General features: G+C 49.5%; 1 protein-coding gene across 9 annotated transcripts in view; it reads right to left on the bottom strand.

Annotated features, from left to right (window-relative positions):
• The window catches only part of FBRSL1 (fibrosin like 1), a 1,377,451-nt gene extending 1,359,166 nt beyond the window's left edge, over nucleotides 1–18,285 (bottom strand). For all 9 annotated transcript variants that reach the window (XM_069619989.1, XM_069619995.1, XM_069619992.1 and 6 more), the window contains exon 1: nucleotides 17,202–18,285. In XM_069619989.1, coding sequence (XP_069476090.1) covers nucleotides 17,202–17,489 — 288 coding nt within the window. In that variant the 5' untranslated portion in view covers nucleotides 17,490–18,285. The remainder of the gene's footprint in view (nucleotides 1–17,201) is intronic.
• Nucleotides 18,286–19,824: the final 1,539 nt, after the last annotated feature.

The following is a 19,824-nucleotide window of genomic DNA, read 5'->3' as shown; positions in this document are numbered from 1 at the left end:
CAACCAAAAGAAGCGAACCAACATCAGCCAGAGTCAAACACCAACAGGAAATGCGGACAAGAAGCGGAAGGGACCGGGTCAGAGACCTACAAGGACCACGGCAGTGAAGCTGAACGAGTCGGGGTAAAGAACATGCAAGGGCCAGAGAAGACTCTGAAGAGAGCCTGGAGGAGAACGTCAAGGAACTAGTGTGGGAATGCCAGCCTGCCGAAATGGGCCATGCCAGTCCCCTTGGCGCCCCGCCCATGGCCCACCACGAGGATGTACGCAAAGACCTGGCGCGGGCAAGGCAAGGGGCTCCGGGGCCATGTTCTTAGTAGGAGGATGCTTCAATCACTCTTTAGGCATGCTACTAACATGCAGCATATCACCAACTCTACCTTCCAACCATTTGCTCGTGTTGGCTTTACTCTGCCGCAGAGCCCCCCCCCCCGCCCCCAACTTACACTGCCTCTCCGCCGAACCCCTTTTCAATTCCTCGGCAGACTAAAAGGGCTGGAGAGACTGCAGAAGAGGCAGAAAATGAGACTGTCCGGATAAGCCACGACGTTGTAGACCACCAGGGTGGTGACAGACGCACTATAAAACATACAACTCTAAGCACAACATACAGCGCTTCAAGACGGATTTCTCCAGCTTCCAAGTGCTGTAATATAGTGTGCTTTTTTTTTTATAACCCCCCCCCCATTTAAATCCATACAAACACATGAAATCTTGGTCTGACATTTCAATGCTGTATACGGGTTCCACTGCTATATTGTTCATCGAGGAGATTCAGCTGCGGTGCGTCTGAGCACTGTGGTGCATTTGTGCACCATGTGTTCAACAGAACTTTCAAATGAAATGAAAGCCACTTTCACCAGGCAAATGGCTTCCCTTCAGGCCTTGAAACAGGCGCCCGCATATCCCGGCGAGGTCAAAATTCCACATTCCATGGATGCGAGGGGGAATACATCCTGCGGGATGACAGGCGAGCAGCGGGAAGGTGCAGGGAGAGGGCTTCCAAGAACTTCCCCAGGGGCAAAGCCCTGGCAGGTGCAGCAGTGGGAGGGCCTAAAGCAGAGGGGCGTGCAGGAACCAGAAACCAAGATATGCCAAAATCCTGATGGAGGAGCAGCGGGTCCACTGCCAGAGGGAGTGCAGGAACCGAGGTCAGAATAAGAGAAGGGACTGGGAGGCGGCAAGAGCAGAGAGTGCGCCGTGAACCGAGCAGAGAACCCGCCAGGCCAGAGCGCGGAGCCTACATGGACAACTGCAGCACCAGAAAATACACAGGAACAAGAGTCAGGAAACTCAGCAGGCACCAGAGCAGAGAATGTGCAAGGATACCAGCACAGGACCCCAGGGACTAGAACAGAGAATGTGCAAGGATATTAGCACAGGACCTCCAGGGACCAGAGCAGAGAACCTGCAAGGCCAGAGCAAGGAGCCTACATGGACCCAGACAACTACAGCGCCAGAAAATACACAAGACTAAGAGAGAAAACGCAGGAACCAGAGTCAGGAAACTCAGTAAGGACCAGAGCAGAGAATGTGCAAGGATACCAGCACAGGACCTCCAGGGACCAGAGCAGAGCATGAGCAAGGATACCAGCACAGGACCTCTAGGGACAGAGCAGAGCATGAGCAAGGATACCAGCACGGGACCACAGGGACCAGAACAGAGCATGAGCAAGGATACCAGCACGGGACCAGAACAGAGAATGTACAAGAATACCAGCACAGGACCTCCAGGGACCAGAGCAGAGCATGAGCAAGGATACCAGCACAGGACCCCCAGGGACCAGAGCAGGAGCAAGGATACCAGCACATGACCTCCAGGGACCAGAGCAGAGCATGAGCAAGGATACCAGCACAGGACCTCCAGGGACCAGAGCATGAGCAAGGATACCAGCAAAGGACCTCCAGGGACCAGAGCAGAGCATGAGCAAGGATACCAGCACAGGACCTCTAGGGACAGAGCAGAGCATGAGCAAGGATACCAGCACGGGACCACAGGGACCAGAACAGAGCATGAGCAAGGATACCAGCACGGGACCAGAACAGAGAATGTACAAGAATACCAGCACAGGACCTCCAGGGACCAGAGCAGAGCATGAGCAAGGATACCAGCACAGGACCTCCAGGGACTAAAGCAGAGCATGAGCAAGGATACCAGCACAGGACCTCCAGGGACTAGAGCAGAGCATGAGCAAGGATACCAGCACAGGACCTCCAGTGAACAGAGCAGAGCATGAGCAAGGATACCAGCACATGACCTCAAGGGACCAGAGCAGAGCATGAGCAAGGATACCAGCACATGACCCCAGGGACCAGAGCAGAGCATGAGCAAGGATACCAGCACATGACCCCAGGGACCAGAGCATGAGCAAGGATACCAGCACAGGACCTCCAGGGACTAGAGCAGAGCATGAGCAAGGATACCAGCACAGGACCTCCAGTGAACAGAGCAGAGCATGAGCAAGGATACCAGCACATGACCTCAAGGGACCAGAGCAGAGCATGAGCAAGGATACCAGCACATGACCCCAGGGACCAGAGCAGAGCATGAGCAAGGATACCAGCACATGACCCCAGGGACCAGAGCAGAGCATGAGCAAGGATACCAGCACAGGACCTCCAGGGACTAGAGTATGAGCAAGGATACCAGCAAAGGACCTCCAGGGACTAGAGCAGAGCATGAGCAAAGATAGCAGCACAGGACCTCCAGGGACTAGAGCAGAGCATGAACAAGGATACCAGCACAGGACCTCCAAGGAACAGAGCAGAGCATGAGCAAGGATGCCAGCACATGACCTCCAGGGAACAGAGCAGAGCATGAGCAAGGATGCCAGCACAGGACCTCCAGGGAACAGAGCAGAGCATGAGCAAGGATACCAGCACAGGACCTCCAGGGACTAGAGCAGGAGCAAGGATACCAGCACATGACCTCCAGGGACCAGAGCATGATCAAGGATACCAGCACAGGGCCTCCAGGGACCAGAGCAGAGCATGAGCAAGGATACGAGCAAAGGACCTCCAGGGACCAGAGCAGAGCATGAGCAAGGATACCAGCACAGGACCTCCAGGGACCAGAGCAGAGCATGAGCAAGGATACCAGCACAGGACCTCCAGGGACCAGAGCATGTGCAAGGATACCAGCACAGGACCACAGGGACCAGAGCAGAGAACCCGCGAGACTAGAGCAGGGAGACTGACGTCCATTTTCACCATAAAAATAAAGAGCGTGCTACTGCTGCCGACCCGAGCAACGTCTCTGCCGCCATTAATCTGACCTTCAAGGGAAAAAAACATTTTGAAAACCTTCCCTCTTTGTGTTCATTTCTAACACGATTGGCCGCCAAGGCGTGACTGACAACCTGCAGATCTAAGGAAGAAATACCCATTTCCAGTCTTTTCTTTTTCTTCTAACAAATATTTAAAGGAAACATGATCTGGTCTGTATTTCTGTGCAAAAATGGAAACTCGGAGCCCTAGGTGTCAGATTCTGGCTAAACCGTCTGCCTCTTGCGGGCTTGGTGGCTAAGTGGCAGCCGTTGAGTTCCAAGGTTTTGTTGAAACTATTACATTTTCATTGTTGGTCCCCCGTGGAGCAAATGTAGGAACCCGTTTCTCTTACCCCATGGGTCTGTACGTTCCTCGGATGCTTTATTCAAGTAGCAATTGCACAAAGTGTGGTCATTTCTACTGCAAACGTGTAGCTGCTGCTCTCCTTAAACGGTAGAAAGGGCATGACTTGATCTGATTCTGGGATAGAAGGAATGCATTTTGTATTCAATTGTTTTCACTAAAGAATTGTGCAACATATTGTTGTGGTTTCAACGCTTTAATGGCTGTATGTATGTTCGGAGTAAAACTTTAACACACAGAAGAAAGGAAAGGCGCAGAAACCAGAGCGAAGAATGTGTGGGATTTGGGGGGGGAGGGGGTGTAGAGCGTTGGACCCCCACATACAGTCCTGAAGAGCTGACCTACTGCGAGGTTTCAAGGGTTCCACACAGAATACATCTGAAGACATTGAATCTAAAAGAGACTTCTTTTGAAAGACCAGTATTATCTGGAAAACCTGGGGTGATTTTGGGGGTCTCGAGCATCAGACTTGGAGTCCAGAGGTAGAAAAAGTTACGGAATTAGTGCAGGGAATTATTAAGAATACAAAAATAAATAAATCCCAGCGAGATGGAAGAGTGGACAACATGCAGCAAAGCGAAGTCACAGAAGCGGAGAACGTGGAGGGACCAGAGTAGAGGAAGGACTTCCCTTTTCAGGGTTGGTTGTAAACGTGGAAAGGAGGGACTTAAGAGCGCAAACTAGGATCCCACCAGAAGCAAAAAGGTTGGGACATGTGCCACACAGAGACCATAGTAGAGAAATGACACTGGACGAGTGTGCACAGAGGCCACTGGCGGAGCGTGCCAAGGCCACCAAACATCTCTAGCAGTGGACAATAGCCAACCCTACCCATTCCAGACAGCAGCCTGCTCTTGGCCAGAGTCACGGTGGTGGGGGCGATAAAGCGGGTCAAAGTTGCCAAGATGTGGCAGAGAGTTGCATTTTGACCATTAAATATCTATTAAGGAAATGGAGATACAACTTGATGTACTTTAGAATCCTGAAAGGTGACTCCCATTAGGGATCATTTACTGGCCTCCTTAATGTCGGATGCGCGCACACACGGATTCAATGCCGCCGCTGCCACTGCCACACACCGTGAATAGATAGAAGAGGCGCGTGCCTAGGGGTTTTGCGGTGATAGAGTGTCCAGGTGGACAGACCCTGCCGTGACACTTCAACTGAAGGAGGATTGTGAAGTACGAAGCAGGTCCAGAGTCGCCGGGCCCGCCGCTCTGGTGTGCCGAAGAGCACATCCGCCACAGGCCTGCATGCCACCTCACGCATGCTAATAAAGCCGGGAGAAATCAATTTGATTTCACTTGCTCAGAAGGGTTTAGTTATGGATTCAGTGGGGACCGTTCATTGCAGCACTGGGAGGAGGTTGGGGGGGCGGCAGCGCCCATCACAAGCCCCGGAACTAAACACGCTAGGAGAGGCTTGCACATAGGCCCGCGCCGCATCACATCATGCTAGGTGTCCGCTGGCTCCCAAAGCCCAGGATACAACCCTCATAGCAAGACACGAGAGCTGCTGTACCACCAGTCCTTCGGACTATTCAGACCACAGCGCACAGGTAAAAACTTTCCAGATCTTTAAATCACTCTGAGTGGCCATCCAACTCTTCCTTGACAATCAGCAGCTGGGTGATGTCCATTAAGTAATAATACATGAAGTTACCTTATATAGTGCACTTAAGACATTATGGCCGCCTCTTGGCAAGAAATCTGAGGTGCTGCGGTGAGTATTCTAGAAGTAACAGATTGCTGTCTGCCAGTGGTATTCTATGCGGTTTGTGGTGTTGACTCCAGGGTGTAAGTCTGTATCCACAGGGATTAACCCAAGACCTAATCGCTTCCAGCACGGCACGGAACGGCACGGCGGCGGAGCAGGGTATGTGACCGGGCTAAATATTTTGCAGTCCACACAGAGAAGTCCAAGGGGTTAATGTGGTGGCTCTAGGTGGTGTAACAGTGCAGTGCGTGTATGCGGTGGGTCTGAATCTGGTACAGAGTTGACAGACTGAAAGGTCAGGATATTTGTTGGTGGGATGTAGAATGCGCAGGTTCTTGGGCTGTCCGGTTTGGAGTTCATAGGCAAGACGGAACTGGTCAGGTTCCTGTCTGCCAGCGGGCTGAAAGTGGAGACCCTGCAGAGTTTGTTTCAGCCGATAGGTGGTTTCTCCCTGTTCTTGGTTCCGTTCTTGGTTCCATTTTATGAGTGTTGGTGCCTCCTGTCTGAAGAGGAGGCGTTTGGGAAATTGACCAATTCAGAGTCTGATCTCAAGGGCATTCTTGCTCCGCAGCTCTATGGATTTTTGACCCCCCAGCCTGCGATAGCTAGGGCATTAGCTGGGGTATCGCAAGGATCAGGTTGCTACAGTTGTTGGATGTTTGTTTCCGGTGGTCTTCTCGACAACCAGGTTTTGACCAATTTTTTGAAGGCCCGGTCACCTTCCACTGTACACAGTCACCTGGGCATTGAGTTTCATTGACTGGTTGACGGGCCTAAAAAGGAAGTCCTTCCTTGGCGTTCGGTGTGGCACGGCCGCAGGTCGGCCTTTCGGTACTGAAGTGCCCAGGTGGGCATGCAGTGGATCACTTTCTTCTGGGTGCATTCTGCAGCCTTGCCGGGGGAGGCTGGGTGGGCCATACACAGGGTGTTGGCGGGATAATGTGTTGCCCATCTTCCCAGTCTTATCCGGAGTCTAAACTGCTGCGTCTTCAGCTCTTGTAGACCGTTTAGCAAATGTTCTGGAAACCGCAGGCAGGGGCAGCACTTCTCTAAAATCTTTGGTTCTGCCCTACCCACCCCCTTTTAAATCCTTTTCATCAGGCTCACCCATCCCACAATTCCAACTCTGCTGCCCCCAAAAAACTTTCCTCTCTAAAAATCCATCTGGTATAAACCCTCCCCTGCAGGCCTCCAGACACCAAAACCTAGGCAGACTTGCAGGCCACAAGCAGCCCAGGCGGTATACAACACCAGCCCAGTTAAAAAAACGTTTGAACTGGGCACCTCCATATGCCAACGCCTCCACCCTGCACACAGTATTGGCACGAAAGAGGCAGCACTGATGGGAAGGGTAGATGGGCAGGCAACTGTCCCCTCACCATCCTAATAGCCAACTCTCAAATTTTGCTGGAGACTCACATTTTCTTTTAGCCCAAAAGGCTTCCATCTCTCAACAATTTTTAACTCTCTCCAGTGGAAAATGTACTTTCCTCACATCCCAAGCAATGGTGGAAAAAGTCCCCATCCGGTGGAAGAGGGTCTCTTTAAGGTGTACAGATGTTAAGCCAGTGGGGTCACCACACCTCCAGTGAGGGAGGGAGTGTGGAATCTTCAAGCATATCCTGCCAGCGGTGTGGGGGGAGCGGGCTCGTCCAACGGCTGGCCATCTTGTCATATTTAGTAAGTAATGGCGGGCGGGCGGTCCGCCATCTTGTCATATTTAGTAAGTAATGGCGGGCGGGCGGTCCGCCATCTTGTCATATTTAGTAAGTAATGGCGGGCGGGCGGTCCCTTGCACCGAAGGTCACATCAGAACGTTCCTGTAGCAGGTTCACAATACAGGCATGATCACTGCAGACAATACATTTTGGGGTCATTCGTGTGATTTATCACAGATTTCAGGCGGTCCTCACCTGCTTTAGACACTTCTGTTGACATACGCACGTGTCCTAGCGTTTCCAGTCCATACATCCCGTCTAGACTCCCTGATCTGATTGGTCAGGGCTCCTACTTCACCCTAGCGCTTGCTTAATTAGTGTGCTCCTTGGCGCTAGAGGTCCAAGTACACTCGAAGCACCAGCTTTGTGTGGGGGTTCCAGTGGGTTGCTGTGGTGGTCTAAAGCTTTGATTCTGCGCCGGTCCCCACCCACAGTGGTCTCATGGCGCTGGTCCCTCGCCTGAGAAATTGACGCATGGGCTGAGGGGCCATGTAACGGGAGATAGATCAGGAGCCACGTGACTGGGATGAAGTCACGAGACCCAATTGACACAGCAGAGAATTGAATCGATACTGCCACATTGCTGACAGCCTGTCTGTGCTGACCCAGAGAGAACGGCGCAGGACACAAACGCCACCGCCCTCAACGAGTGGTGTCCTATGGCTGGCAGGAGGGCAGCTCTGACTACGTGTGCATTCAATGTCAGGAACCCTCCACACAGCAGTGCCAACCACAGAGTCCAGAATCTGAGGCTGGTCAAAAAGGCGCTACATGCAGCCATGGATCAGCATTGCACCTCGGGGGCCATTATGAAAAGGGGGCTTGGAGGACCACTAGCATGTGTGTTGCTAGGTCTGGAAAAGATCCAGGGCTACGCGAATGCCTGGTTTCAGGGCTAGCTAGCCTTTTGGTTGTAGCCCCTGAGCTTCTATCTGATTGCAAGTGTAGACCCTGCGAGCACCAGCGTGGTGCAGTGTGCCTCTGTTAAGGTGTAGAACAGCTTGACTGGCAGCGTACAGAGTGGGCACCAGAGGTTCCTGTTCCGGTCTGAAGATCCCATTCTAGACTGCAGCAGCTTCAACAGCCAACAAGCCATACAAGCCCGTACAATATTTGCCTCTCTTCTCCGCTGTGCCCACCATAGCGTAAATACAGGGGGTGCACGCATGCACAACACACAACCCCCAACAAAGGAGAGGGTCGGCTCGGGGGATCAAAGGACAGAAACTGTTCAAACCACACGCTCGTACCACGAGAACTTCCATATTTCCAACTCTTGAGAAATAGGGTACAACAAGTCATTCAAATGGCAAACACACGAGTTGGAGAGAAAAAAATAATAAAGTTTAAGATCACGCATGTCAGGTCCTTCACATACTACAATGGCCCTTACACTAGATTCCGATCTAGTATAAGGGGGTTGAAGCTTAACCGCAGTAAATTCACCTCTGCAAACCATTTCAGAATTCTGGTAGCAATCGTTCTCCCCAGGCCCGGAATGGTCCGCGCCAGGATTTAGAAACCCACCACGCTCCCCCTAAAGCCACTCTTTATACAGGGGTCTGGTGGTATGAGCAAAACCTACACCCGATTGCTCTAAATACCTTCTATTCTTCAAATCTGGATGCAATAGAAAACCTTCTCTTTCCACCTCACAGCCCCTGGATGCAGCCGAGAAGCCTGTAGACATGCGGCCCACAAGTGCTTAGAAACACTTGCCTACTAGTGAGCCATGAATAGGATGCGCCTCCAGAGAGCAGGCATTTCTGGTGCATGGAGTCCTGCAGCCCCTGGGACAGTCATCTTTCTTAACAGAAGCCAGGGGCAGCATCTAAATCGGCCAACCCTCGCTTGGATAGTATGCACAAGAGGTATCACTACATGTGAACCCCACCAAAAATATCGCTGTATAAATGGTCTGAAACGGCCATAGGCGATATTTTTTGGGGGGGGATAATTTTTGGGAGCAGCGGTGTCCCACGCTCATTTAAAAATGCAGGGGTGTCCCCCGCAGGTTCCATGCCATAATATTGCTGCAAAAATATGGTGATATTTTTGTATGGCAATATTTTTGCGGGATATTAACACATGGAACCGCACAAGAGCACTGGTTGCTTGATGAAGAGGGCGTGGACTCTTGACATTACTTGGCGGGAACTGAGGCCTATTGCATGCTGCAAAGGAGGTTCTCTGCGAACAACTAATTGCCCAAATAACTTAATCACAACATAGACATATACAATCAGTGAACAGGACACAGACATGGGGTCATTAATTATATCAAATAACTGGACAAGCAATCCTTTTTTACATTTCAAAAAGCTGTTATCGTCCACATTTTCCATGACGTGACAAAGAATCCTCAAAAAAACAAAAAAGTACACAAAGACATTTTGCAAATACGAATTATAATGAATACAGCTATTTTGAGCACATCTAGAATTGAGCAAGTGACATGGCGGGTAAGTCACTGCACTTGTTCCAATAAGTTGTTCTTGAAATCAACATATACAGTAATTGATGCACCAATGTTGTTGTATATTACACAGTTTGAAAACCAATCTGTATTAACAGGTTCGACTTAAGTTTCAGGTACCTGGCATACAGCCTTCTTCAGGACCAATGATTTTATTAAGCAACACTACAATGTATTTAGTGGTTCATTGGGCTTACTGGGAATGGAGAAATGCTTATAATGCTCACTGAACATCACATTCTGAGCAATTTAGTTTTGAATGATCATGTTGCCACATGCGTAAAAATATTTATTAGATAGTTGGTGTAGTTTTGCTGGTCAAGAACAATCTTTAGTCAATATCATTAGGGGGCCAAAGGTCAGAAAAGAAAAGCAATTGTCACCTACAGCAAAAATTCAAGCATTTCACGCCAAATAATCCCGTCACCAACATAATGACACGGGTATTATACAAATTCAAAAAGGTCTTCATCCAAATCTTGTGCACATTGTAAAAAGTATTATATGTGGCCTTCTTAACTCGAGAAGGTGCTCTGATGTCCTGCTAGGTCGTGTCTGTTCAAAACAAAAACTGGAGTAAATATCCAAGTAAGTTTCAGCATCACCGCATGAATCAAGAGCCTAAGAGGAGCGATTATGCGACGCGTGTACAATAAAAAAAGACCCGTAAACACGAATACAGGGGCTACATCTTGAGCCATTGTCCGAGACGTCCAATATTGTGGACTCTAAAATGTGCGAATAGAACTCTAGGGCTCAACGACACTAGAGACAACAGCTCTGCAGACACAACTCACAGACCCGTTTACAGGACTGAGTCTCTAGTCTGGTAGGAGGATCCACCATTAACGAACAAGAAAATGAAAGAAATGTAACGGTAGCCTGGCCTTGTGAGAAGGAAGCTCACACTTTTGAAAAACAAAGTATAAGAAGGGGTCTAGTGAAAAGAAGGAAAGAAAGAAAAAGGTAAAAATAAAAACAAAAATTAAAATAAATAACAAAAAAACCAAAAAAAATAATAAATAAGAACAAGAACTTAACTAACAGCCGAAATCTTTGTGGATGTCGCACCAACCTGGTTTTCTGAAGAATTTAAGATGTAGCCCAATAAAATTCCAGAACATTACCGGTTTTCCCTTCATGGAATATTAGGACCGAGGGGAAGGTCTTAATACATCTGGACTAGGAATGAGGAGCTGGTCAGCATAACAGCTGGGTTATGGCAAAGAGAAACAATGGGAGGTGCCGCTGCAAGGCGGCAATAGCGTGAACCCCAGGCTATGCGCTATTGGTCTGCCTGAAATACAACTCATTCAGAAAGTGGAGGGTTGAAGGCCACAACGGGAAGCGATCAACGATAGAAGCACTGGAGCTAGGATATCAGCGGTCATAGCTGAGGCAGACACGCACTTGCATCAGGTAAAGCAGTAGCGGACAATTTGTCTCTGGGGAGTTGAACTTACTCTAGACATGCCCAAATATGGGGTTATACTTGTTGCGGGTCACCCTTTCTCTTCTGGGTTTTCAAAATGATGTTCTAACACAAAGGCCAAAAGCACAATAATTTGTAAATTTAAAATGATAAAATAACTGTTGCCTTATGTGAAAAGCTCATTAAACCAACTTAATGACCGCCAACTCCCTAAAATCGATTCGTACACCAATTGCTACCTATTTCTTAGTTTTCCGGACAGTTTTCAAAAACGCCACCATTCGGTAGTACAACATTGTCAAGTTAAAGCCCATATATATTTTTTTTTAAATGGGAAACAATATATTAAATGTATTACAAATGTCAATTATAGTCATTCTGTATTTTGAGGTTAATCATTTAACCCTTAGTGTCTTCCTTTAATTTAAAAGAAGGTTTTTGTTATGTTTAAAGAAAGCGTTTTTTATATGGGTGTGGGTATAGCAGGGAACAAGCCGATTAAATACTGCAAGTACCTGGTACAAGGGCCTTACACCAGAGTGTAGCAAGAAACAATGAGCGTATCATAGGATCCAAGTACCTTGGGATTTAATATCAGGAGTATTCATAGTCCTATTCAATAAACAAAATTAAAAAAACAAAAAAAAAAAACTTAGTACAGGCATGCCAAAGCAGACCACAGCATTTTAAATGTTTAAATCCAGTACAGAGGCCAAAGTTCTACTAACTGTACCAGAGCCTGAAGGGGGCAGTTTATTTTATGTTAAAAGTTTATTGTACTGCACACTGTTGCCACCTGCATGGTCTCTTAGCTTTAGACATTGTGTTACATATAAAATGATAACATTAACCCAGTCAAAAAGTAGACAGAAGCAAGAGCTTGTCAGAACGGTTTTCAATCCCTCTACCCCCAGAAACCCACCCACCTCATGATCATCCTTCAAATGAAAGAATTTCGAATCAAAGATAATAAGAGGGCAACAAACAACCTAGTACCAGACCCGGCACCAAAGAAGTAACTCACTACCCGGCCTGACATTATTTAGAAGGCTTCCAAAAGATGCTGGAGGCCCATTCAGTGTATGGACCAACCGCAGGCAATCCAAACCAGCCAACATCATGGATGTGGCAGGCACAAGGAGTGGGCAGTCCGCCCCACTGTCTCCTACAGCAGGCACTCACTTCTGTGCCAGAATATACCACAATCCTGTAAAATCTGGTCTGAAAGAAAGATCACACTCAACAGACCCCGCCAGACTGCCCACCACCTGCTCACCCAGCTTGTCCTTGTACACCCCACTTTAGTTGTACAACAGTCCGCTGTTCCTAGATTTGTATGTGCTACAGGAAACACCACGCATACTTCACGATCAATTCAATACAAGCAGCGCATTTCACCAAGTTCCACAATTCGCTTATCTTTTTACATTTTTGTATCCCCTTTATGCGACTATACGCAAATACTAAAACCACTGCTTTCCCTTCCAAGTGCAGAATCTTCATAATTTACCAATGATTGCACAAAAGGTCTCCAAATAATTGTCCCAAAAGCCATGCGCGTGTTTATCTTCATCCACACAGTTCTGGTACGTTAACCCACTCGACCACCAGGCCACGCATCTCTAAAAATACAGCTAAGTGCCGAGCAATCGCTCACGCATTCACGAAATGCCTCACTAGGGTAGCGTGATCCAGCAGGTCCATGTCAATGGGACACCAGGTTTCACAGACTGGTCTTTGATTTTACAAAACAATTCATTCAAGTTCTTGGCTCACCACAATCAAGTGGATGAGTTCCACGTCCAGGGTGAAAACATGGCCGTGGTGGGAGACGGGTCTGCACGGGTTCACCAGAATTGTCCACCGCCAGGATTAACCATACACCCCCCCCCCGTAGATACATCCATCAGACCTACATTTAAAAGCAGGTCAGTATGAACAAAGGTTGTAGACCACACCCCTTCACTTCGTCCTGGTTCGGAAGCATTTCCCCTAGTTGAGATCACCCCAGATTTTTTCACCAACATTTTCAACCAAATCTGACTCAACTCTTCATCTGAAATTGCAAAAAATAATTACCGCCCAAACCTTCCACCACCAACTGTTAATCCCTTCAACCCCCCCCCCCTCTCCACATCCTACTTTTTGATTTTTAATTAAACAACTAATACATTTGGGATAGGGAAAATAATGTGTATTACTCTATATACGGAAATAAAACGATAACCTCAGGCCCCTCTTAAGTAGGAATTTAGGATGGGAGGAGGCGGGGCGGTAGGGAAAGGTGCCAGCTCCCATTCATTAAACTGGCCTACCACACAGCTTACATTTCTTATGGGCATATTAATGCAACGGCCAAGAACATCCTTTGAAGGTCATTGAGTGCAGTAAAATGAAGTCTGCTTGGTTACCATTTTTTTGTTAGCAGGCGAAGGATAATTCCAAGTGTCATAAAATAGCACCTCCCCAACCTATTCACATGCCGCTGAGGGAGGGGAGTGTTTTTTTCCTTGGGCCTACATCTCTGGTGTGGAAGATATAGCAGTAGAAAAGCCGCAATCGAGACAGTTGTTCAAGGATAGGCAAATATTTTACCTCCCCAGGCCTGCCAACCAGTCTACAAAGGCCTGCTATTGCTCCACGGGAGGAGAGATAGGAGAGACCAGAGGCCTGTAAAGGCGTGACTTCCTCTTGGAGGGATTTGCTTTTTTAAGGGTGCGGCCTTAAGGGTAGCGGCAGGGTGTTGCCGACTTGTAAGATAGGTACTATGGAATCTGACAGTACAGTTAATAAATTCAAATCATACAGTTTAACAGAATGTGTGTGTGTTGGCGAAAGGGTGCCCTGATGAAGACCTACCAGGGACTGAAACATGTCCACCCTTTCTTTGTTCCACTGATCACCCTCATAGGGAAGGAGTTTGGATGGCTTGAAAATAAGAACTATTCAATTTGTTTTATTTATATTTGAGGCCCCTTTCAAGAGGACTTTGTGCGGGAAGAGCAGGTAGGGAATAGGGTAGGGTTGCGCAACTTCAGGCCTGGAAACATGTTGGATTTTCAGGATACCCCTTATTATTATTCATGAGATACCTTTGCATTCAATAATTCTTAATGTGTGCTCATGAATAATGAGGGAGATCCTGAAAACCAGTCATGATTCCGGTCTTTGAGGCCTAGAGTTGGACAACCCTGGAATAGGGCATGGGACCAGCGAGCCTCATCGATTCCCACTTGCCAAAGTTTTTAACTTCCCTTCAACTCGTGGTGGAGGGAGGGAGGGAGGCCTCAAACCTTTTAATATGGGTGTGGACATCAATCAGGGCTGAGTGGGACAATGAGGTCGTGTAGCTGGACGACATGCTCCATGTTGCCAGGACACCTGGGATTTAAAACAAAAGTGCCTTCTGGACCTAGCAATGTAGTCACTTCAATGGTTCAAAAAAATGAAACCCTGGCACCGTTACCAGGCTGTGCCAGAGACATGGCACCAATGGCATCCCTACCCCGGAGGCATCAAACAAATTTACATCTCTGTCCCAGCCATGCTGGACAAGCCCAGACATCTCCTAGACATGCACTTTACTCCTGGTGGAAAACTTGCACTTAATTTCTAGTAATTATGGTTAGATCCCTGCAGCTAGTTCTACTTCCAGGAACAGGACGGGGCATATTTAAATCCAAGCAGGATGGGCTGTGGAGCAACCAAAAGACACAGGCACCAGCCAATCAAATGAGCCATAAGAAATTGAAGTGCATTCTTGCCTTGCCAGTGGCTCTAAAGAAACAGTGACACCAATACACCATCTTCACAAATAAAAATTGACAGTCTTGACCCAATTCGCTGCTCATCACATTTTAAACAGCCTGCTTTGCTTCTCAAGCAACCATGAAATGCTTAAAATACACCCCACACGCACACATGGTAGTGACGTGTTCCTAGCGCTCACTGTCAATATTCCCACCTCTTGGCGCTAGGCCACGTTCCAGATCGACTACTTGATGATTCCGATGCCATGCCCAGATTGGAGAACGTACAGGTTCTGACACCACACTGTACACACACACAAAAAACTCTTCTCAGGTGGGCCATTTAGGTTTTAAAGCCATGTTTGTAAATGTGGGACCAAAGAAAACAACTGGACTTTTTGAAGAAAAAACATGCATGCTCGGGCAAAGGAAATTTGAAAAATAAAAAAGGGGGTGGGGGGGCAACAACAGCTAGCCCCTTCCCATATGTTAGCGTGACACGTGCTTGCAATGTGCACTCAGGGTTGTAGATTTTCCAAACTCCCCTTTTGCAGAGAAACAAGAAAAAAAACTAAACAAAAACGGCCTCGCTTGCCCCGTCTAAAGAAAAAAGTTATTCAACTGCATTCAGCAGAAACAGCAAATTAACCTACTACATACGTCAGCAAAGTGTAATGCTGCACGTGCCGTCTCGTCTGCCCAGGGTACCCAGCTCAAAACACATCCAGTTAAGAGAGCTTTGGGGGCCATGCTGAGACAGCCGTTCTCGGGGTGGGGGCGCAGCTTTTTCAAGTAATGTCAACTGTTGATACATACACGTCGGTGGCATTTTGGGGAAGGCCTGCCACCCTGCTCCGCATCCTGGGCACCCCGCCACACCTGCTGAAAAGAGACACGCTGTATTTGCTCAGCTAATGTTGTTTGTTCTGCACTCCCTGGACAAGAAGTCCTGTGCTCTCAGACGGGTACACACAACTATTAACCTGCTCCTTGCCAACCCGGAACACTCGGTGGGGGCGTGGGGGGGTGTGAGTACGCACACCGCCCCGGCCATCAGGGGGCACCTGCCGCCCCATAGTACACATTCTGATTCAAAAGAACCGATATTTCTGCGATAGGAAGAACACGTGGGGTGGGGGCGATCCGGATAGCCCCCATCACCGAACACACTCACAGACGTCTGAAAGTCTAACCTTATGTAACACGAGAACAACAGTCTCGAGCCAGCCAACAATGGCCCACTAACAGCACACAATTGCCTTTAACGAACCAGCAGAATGACCCACATTATAAACGGCCACACACACACTGGCAGCAGTGTGCATGCAGCATTCCACACACTAAAGGGGGAGGGAGCTGCAGGGCTGCCAGTGGGGTCCAGGAACCGCCAGATGTCACGGCCTGCCCCCGCACGAGAACTTCACGCCCAGATGTGTGTATATACTTGCAGGCTTTCCTTACATGGCCTGGCATCACATTTTCTAGAGCTCAACAACAAAGCAGCAAACACCATACACAGCAAGATGACGGGGCGGCCACCCCCACCGGCTGCCCCCTCCCCCCAACCCAAACCAACAACAGGTGCAAGTCAAACGCTAGTGTGTACAAAGGAGAGCATATATATTTATGAAAACAGAGGCACGGCAGTGTGTATGGGGTGAAAAGGTCAGCCCGCATGCCAGGCTGTGCAAAGAGGGCAGGGATACATGCAAAAGTGCCCATCTACACTGAACATGGAATGTTGGGGAGTGCAATGCATGCAAGACCCTGGAATTCAAGCGTGGGAACGTGCTCCTGCAAGCTGCCCGACAGTGTTCCTGCAGGCTGGCAATAGGGCGGCAGGACGTTGATGCAGACCTGGCAGGCGGGGTGGGAGGATATTCCTGCAAGCTGGCACAGAGGCTGCTCCTGTAGGCTGGGTGCTCCTGCAGGCCTGGGTTCTCATGCAGGCTTGGGTGCATCCCAAAGGCTGGCATCTTGTTGTGTGGAGGGACAGGTTCCTGCAGGCAGGGAGGATATTCCTGCAAGCTGGCACAGAGAGTGCTCCTGCAGGCCTGGGTGCTCCCCACGGGCTGGCATCAGGTTGTGTGGAGGGGTAGGTTCCTGCAGGGTGTATGATTATCAAGTAGACAGCTGGAGGGGTGGGTGCCCCTGTCAAGCAGTGGTAGAGGGGGGGGGGGCGGGCAGACTACGCATGCTTAGTAGGGTCGTGGGCACGGATCCCTGCAGACTGGAATGCCCCTATAAGTAGCTGCGTGTGGATGGAGGTGCAGGGGGGTTCCTGCATACCTAAGATTTGGAAAGGATTCGAGTAGGCGGTGTGTTGTGTGGGGCAGGTAGGGGGTCCTAGAGGGTGCCAGAAGGCGTTCCTGCAGACTGGAGGCCTGTGCATGACTGCTGTTCCTGCCGCTTCCCATCAGTGCACAAGGAGCCGAGTGTAACAACGAGTGGGTCATGAGTGTGTGCAGGACGAACCTCACCTCAAGTGCTTCCAGGCTGGTGAAGCTGGCGATGGCGAACCCGTCTATGAGGTCTTCCTCCTGGGAGCTGGACTCCCGCCTGCGTCGCCGGGGGGGCCTGGGCACCCGGGCCGGGGGCCCGGCCAGGGCCCGCGGGGGTCCGCCGTTCTCCTTGCCCCGCGGGCCCCCCAGGCTCCGCTCCCGCTCCGAGCCGGAGGACGGGCTGTGATTCCGGGCGGGATCCCCAAGCTTCCTCCGCCGGTCCCGCTGGGACCTGGACCGGCGGCTCTGCCTCACCTTCCCGTCCATCTCCAGGGGAGGTGGGGGGAAGGGGAACCAGGACACCGCCAGCAATATCCACCAGCAGGAACAGGTAACCCTCCGCGTGCAGGAAAAAGAACAAAAAAAACAACCAGAAACCCTCCGCAATCACAGATCCACACTTAGAAGAAATCCACAAAATGACCTTGGCAAAAAAATAAAAAATAAAAAAAAACACTTCAAAAAATCCCTAAAAAAAGGCAAATAATCCAGAGCGAAGTGACACTTCCAGGAAATCCACCAAAAAAAGCCCTCGGCCGCAGGATCCAGACAGGGTGAAATCCGATGAAATGGTATTTTTTCCTCGCCTTTTCCCTCCCCAAGTGGGAAAATTGCAACAAAAAGGATCACTTGCTTTGCAACTTTGTTGTAATGGGGGGGCGGTGCCTCCCCCCTGGGTGCATCGTCGGGGGCGTCGGTGAGGTGTCCAGCCGGCAGGGGCCCCCTGGCCCCCAGGGGGTCGGCTCCTGGCCCCCTGCACTCCTTTGTAAGTTTCCTCTGGGCAGTAGCAGCAGCAGCAGCAGCAGCCTGTCAGTTTCTCCCCCATAGAACAGGCAGCAGCAGCAGCAGCAGCTCCCAGGCTCTCCTCATCCCCCCCTGCTGCAGACCCCCTCCTGGGGGGAGCTGGGCCCCCGTTCAGGGCCCTCCTGAGGCACAGGGCCCCCTGCTCTCTGCCTGCCCCCGCAGAGAGCGAATCCCGGGGGCTGGAAGCTCTTAAAGGGGCAGAAGGGCAGGAGGGGGCTGGGTCTCCGCCTCTCCTCTTCTCTCTGTCTGGGCTGTACAGTGCAGCAGGGCTCAGGGCAGATAACAACTGACGTACTTCCGGCAGCCTGCAATTACCAGGGAGGAAGTCAGGCACTTTATTCACAGAGTTTAGCCTTAGATCCCTTGCTCCTGGGGCTTGGGGGTGCTGGCCCCGGACCCGGGGAGCGGTGGGGGCTCCAGCGGCCCCTGCCTGCATACATTCCATTTATAGCCGCGCGTAGGGCTGGATTTAGACAGCTCTCTCGTTATAGCTGCTACAGTGCCAGCTCTTTATGTCATTAAACATGTAATTTGAAATAACGCACCTCACCATTTTATCAAATTTTGGCAGCCATCTCCTGATTTTATGCATATCAAAACATTTCACACTTTTTATGAAACGTTCGTGAGTGTGTCCCACTCCTCTTATCAATGTATCAAGACTCAGCATTTCATCATGCGTCTCATCTTTTTTTTTAATCACCCATCTCATCCTTTAGCATCAGTTTTGTGACGAATGTCATCGGCTATATGATGCAGCTCAGCATTTTATCATCCATCCTTTCTTTGTGTCGAACGTGCCGTGATTTTATCGCGCACATCATCGTTTTACCATACAACTTGTGTGTTTAATATGCATCTCGTCATTTTATCATTAAGTTAGTAATGTTACTATTTAACTCGTCATTTGGAACTTTAAAAAAATGCACCAGGTGTATTTTTTGAGTTGATTGTACACCGTGTACATTCAGGGTCACGCTACCTACAATACAAGAACACATGGTTGCCAACATCACCCATTCCAATCTGTAGGTGCTTTGCCAATCCTGGGTTTTTTCTTTGCATTTTGGTACTTGTAGTTCCACTTTTACCATTATAAAACTCAGACTACAAGTCCCAGAATGCAAACTAAACCCCAGGACTGGATAAGCACCTACATATTGGAATGGGTCATTTTGGCAACTATGGAGTATTGCCCCTCAACCCAGAGTTTTAATACCACCGCCAGTTACTCTCCATGCTCTTCATTACCGCTGGTTATAAAATACCACCAATGGAGCACACCATTTCAAGTTACCGCCATCATTTCTAGCAACACATAAAATGGCGATGAGACGTGAAATGTGCCTCCAGTTTTAGCAAATGCACATTGCCTGGAACCCACTATGTTGGGGGCAGTCTCGATGAGGGAAACCCGAGGCGCTCCTCTTACTGCCTGGGTACCCGGTGACCGTGCCCAGCCAACACTGGTGGTGAAACATCCACTTGGGTGGCCAGTGAGCACGAGGGGCAGTTTTAAGAGCAGCAGTGACCTGGCAGCGCGGATTTGACCAACGACTTTTTTAAAAATATTCTCCAGGGGACGTTATTTTACCGCCCTTTCAGCTAGGAGGCCCATTTGTTTCATTGGTCTCCCCTTGTTTCTGGCAGTACTTTTCCAAACTCCAGTGCCCCCCTGCCGGATAAAATTCCAGTGCCCTTTAAGTGATGGGGCTCCAGAGGAGTCTCCATACACGCTGGCTGCCCCCCTCACTGCAGCCCCGAGAAACAGTGTCGGGCCTGTTTTTCATCTGTGTGG

The sequence above is a fragment of the Ambystoma mexicanum genome, chromosome 10 (genome assembly GCF_040938575.1).
Source record: "Ambystoma mexicanum isolate Mex_15411 chromosome 10, UKY_AmexF1_1, whole genome shotgun sequence".
In the NCBI taxonomy this organism is placed as follows: domain Eukaryota; kingdom Metazoa; phylum Chordata; class Amphibia; order Caudata; family Ambystomatidae; genus Ambystoma; species Ambystoma mexicanum.
The sequence above is the reverse complement of the archived record's forward strand: the minus strand, read 5'-3'. Positions and strand labels throughout refer to the sequence as shown.